This window comes from Dipodascopsis tothii (assembly GCF_038497935.1).
Source record: "Dipodascopsis tothii strain CBS 759.85 unplaced genomic scaffold V1510scaffold_78, whole genome shotgun sequence".
NCBI lineage: Eukaryota > Fungi > Ascomycota > Lipomycetes > Lipomycetales > Lipomycetaceae > Neoaidaea > Neoaidaea tothii.
Genome location: NW_027118062.1, coordinates 1 through 3,135, shown reverse-complemented (window position 1 = coordinate 3,135; position 3,135 = coordinate 1). Strand labels below are relative to the sequence as shown.

At 70.5% G+C, this 3,135-nt stretch overlaps 1 protein-coding gene across 1 annotated transcript; it reads left to right on the top strand.

The window, feature by feature from the left end:
* Positions 1-264: 264 nt before the first annotated feature.
* On the top strand, positions 265-2,958 carry V1510DRAFT_424378 (tubulin-tyrosine ligase family-domain-containing protein). Its single transcript, XM_066935089.1, has 6 exons — positions 265-765; positions 797-1,046; positions 1,078-1,517; positions 1,550-1,609; positions 1,642-1,887; positions 1,919-2,958. Exons 1-6 carry the CDS (start codon positions 593-595, stop codon positions 2,883-2,885), a joined length of 2,136 nt encoding a protein of 711 aa, XP_066786307.1. The 5' UTR covers positions 265-592; the 3' UTR covers positions 2,886-2,958.
* The last annotated feature ends 177 nt before the right edge of the window (positions 2,959-3,135 follow it).

Sequence of the window (3,135 nt, the reverse complement as noted above, 5' to 3'; positions counted from 1 at the left end):
GGGGGGGGGGGGGGGGGCCCCCGGCCCGGCGCGGCGCCCCCCCGGCCGCCCCCCCCCCCCGCCGGAGGCTCACCCGTGGCGGTGCACGAGCCTCCGGCGGCGACTCCGTCGAGGGTGGCTGCCCTGCGGGCAGATCATACCCGTGCATGTTGTGGCGCATAGCCGCCTGCACTCTCGATGACCGTGGCCGGCGCCAGCGGCGCCGGTCGCGCCGCACGGCGTGCGGCGCGTACCAGCCACATCCGGAAACCTAGCCGCAGCCGAGCAAGCAGCTACGCGTGGCCCGCCCGCAGCCTCCCACGCGTCCAGCAGGCACCAATGTGGCATCCCAAGCCCGCCTAACCGCCCGCTATCGCCAGGCTTGGCGGTCTACGCTGTCAGCTCGGCTACCACCCGTGGCCACGTAGATCCCCTACGGTCGCGGTTAGTGGCCAAACCTCAGCATCGCGATGGGAGCAAAGTTTGCAGCCTAAATAAAGGCTCTCCCGACAAAGATTTGCTGCCACGAGGAGACTCGCCTTAGCACAATGCATGTCTTGGTAGGTGTCGCGGGCCGCGGACGGCGGACGGCAGACAGTGGCAGCGCTGATGGATGCAGATCACCAACGATGACGGCCCGCCGGCCGCGGACGTGTCGCCGTTTGTGGAGTACTTTGTGGCCTCGCTGAAGCGCAACACGGACTGGACGATCAGCGTGGCGCTGCCGGACTCGCAGAAGTCGTGGATCTCCAAGGCGCACTTCATCGGGCAGAACGTGACGGCGAGGTAGGCGGGCGCGTGGCGGCGCTGACGGCAGCTTTATCCGGCCCGGAACCGCGCCGGGCGAACCGTTCGAGGGCCCGTACGACGTGCCGACCGGCGGCGACGACGAGTGGACGCTGCTGTCGGGCACGCCGGCGTCGTGCGCCAACATCGGGCTGCACCACCTGTACAAGGAGCGCGGGCCGATCGACCTGGTGGTGTCGGGGCCGAACTTTGGCCGCAACTCGAGCGCGCCCTACATCCTGTCGTCGGGCACGATCGGCGGCGCGCTGGAGGCCGCGCTGGTAGGTGCTGGGGCGGACGTGCTGACGGCAGTGCGGGGTCAAGGCGATGGGGGTGTCGTTCGCGTACTCGACGCGGACGCACACGCCAGAGCAGATCGTGCGGGCGTGCGACATCTCGGTCAGGCTGATCGCGCAGCTGTGGGCGGACTGGAAGGCCGGCGTCGAGCTGTACTCGATCAACGTGCCGATCTTCGAGGACCTGGCGCGCACGCCCAAGGTGCTGTGGACCAACATCTACAACAGCCGGCTGGGGAGCGCGTTCGCGGTGCACGAGTACGACCCGGCGGAGCGGGCGACGACGGCGGTGCGCAGCGCGGTGGACGAGACCGAGGTCGAGCTCGTGCACGTGGCGCCGGCCGAGCAGGGCCGCGTGCAGTTCAAGTGGCAGCCGGACCTGGCCAAGGTCGAGCAGATGGTCGCGCAGAGCCCGGAGGGCACGGACGCGCTGGCCGTCAGCCGCGGGTTCATCAGGTACGTGCGCGCGCGCGCAGCGCTGACGCCAGCGTCACGCCCATGCGGGCCAACTACGAGGTGGTGGAGGGCTATTCGGGCGAGCTTGTGCTGTAAGTCGCCGGCTGTACTAGTCTAATCGAAGCGACCGGCCCGCTGCGCCCGCGCCGCCGTTTACCTGCGTAATCTCGTACCCGCCCGAGTCGTACGTGTACCCGCTGCTGCTGGCGAACGTGCGCAGGCACGCGCCGGCGGCGCGGGTGGTCACGGGGGCGGCGGCGGCCGCGGCCGCGGCGGCCGGCCCGGTCGTGCACTTTGCCGAGTACGAGGACCTGGACTTTGACCGGCTCGTGGCCGACCCGCGCTACCTGGCGTGCGCGTACGTCTACCGGTGAGTGGCTGCGCGGCGGCGCTGACGGCAGCAAAGCCCTGATCCGCAAGAACTACCTGGCCCACGCGGTGGCCAACTACCTGCCCAAGCACCCGGGCTCGGTGCTGGCCCGGCACTTCCCCGAGTCGTACGAGCTCGAGCTCGACTACGCCGAGTACCTGGACGAGATGCTCGACGAGATCTACGAGTTCCGCGACCAGCTGGCCGCCGGGGACGCGTGGTGGATCCTCAAGCCGGCCATGGGCGACCGCGGCCAGGGCATCCGGCTGTTCAAGACGCAGGACGAGCTGCAGGCCATCTTCGACTCGTTCGACCCCGAGTCGGACGCGGACGACGCCGACGACGCCGACGACGACGCCCCGCGCCCGTTCTCGGACGGCGTCGTGGTCTCGCAGATGCGCCAGTTCCTCCTCCAGCGCTACGTCGCCAACCCGCTCGTCCTGCCCCAGTACGGCGGCCGCAAGTTCCACATCCGCACGTACGTCGTTGCCGCCGGCGCCCTCGACGTCTACGTCTACCGCGACATGCTCGCCCTGTTCTCGCTCAACGCGTACCAGCACCCCGACGACGACCCCAGCCTCGAGACCCACCTGACCAACACCTGTCTCCAGGGCGACCGCGCCGACGAGCTCTCGGTCGCGCGTTTCTGGGACCTTGCCGGCGTCGATCACGACCGCGTGTGGGACCAGATCTGCGCCGTCACCGGCGACGCCTTCCGCGCGGCCGTCAACCTGGGCCGCATGCACTTCCAGGCGCTGCCGAACGCGTTCGAGCTCTACGGCCTCGACTTTGTCGTCGACGCCAACCACGACGTGCACTTCCTCGAGGTCAACGCTTACCCGGACTTCAAGCAGACCGGCGACGACCTCAAGGGCCTCGTCGACGGTCTCTTTGCCGCCGTCTTCGAGTCCGTCGTGGTCCCGTACTTTGGGGGCGCGCGCTCCACCTCCAGCTCGCTGCGCCAGGTCTGGTCGACCGAGCTCAGCGGCGGCTGGTGATGTAAATAGCCTTGTACATACAGATCTCTGGCCATGCGGCTATGCGCCACTGCGGCTATGCGCCACAGGCGCGGGTATGATCTGCCCGCAGGGCGCACCCTCGACGGAGTCGCCGCCGGAGGCTCGTGCACCGCACGGGCGCGCCGCCGGCGGGGGGGGCGGGGGGGGGGGGGCGCGGGGGGGGGGGCGGGGGCCCCCCCCCCCGGGGGGGGGGGCGGCCGGGGCGCCCCCCCCCGGCGCGGGGCGCCCC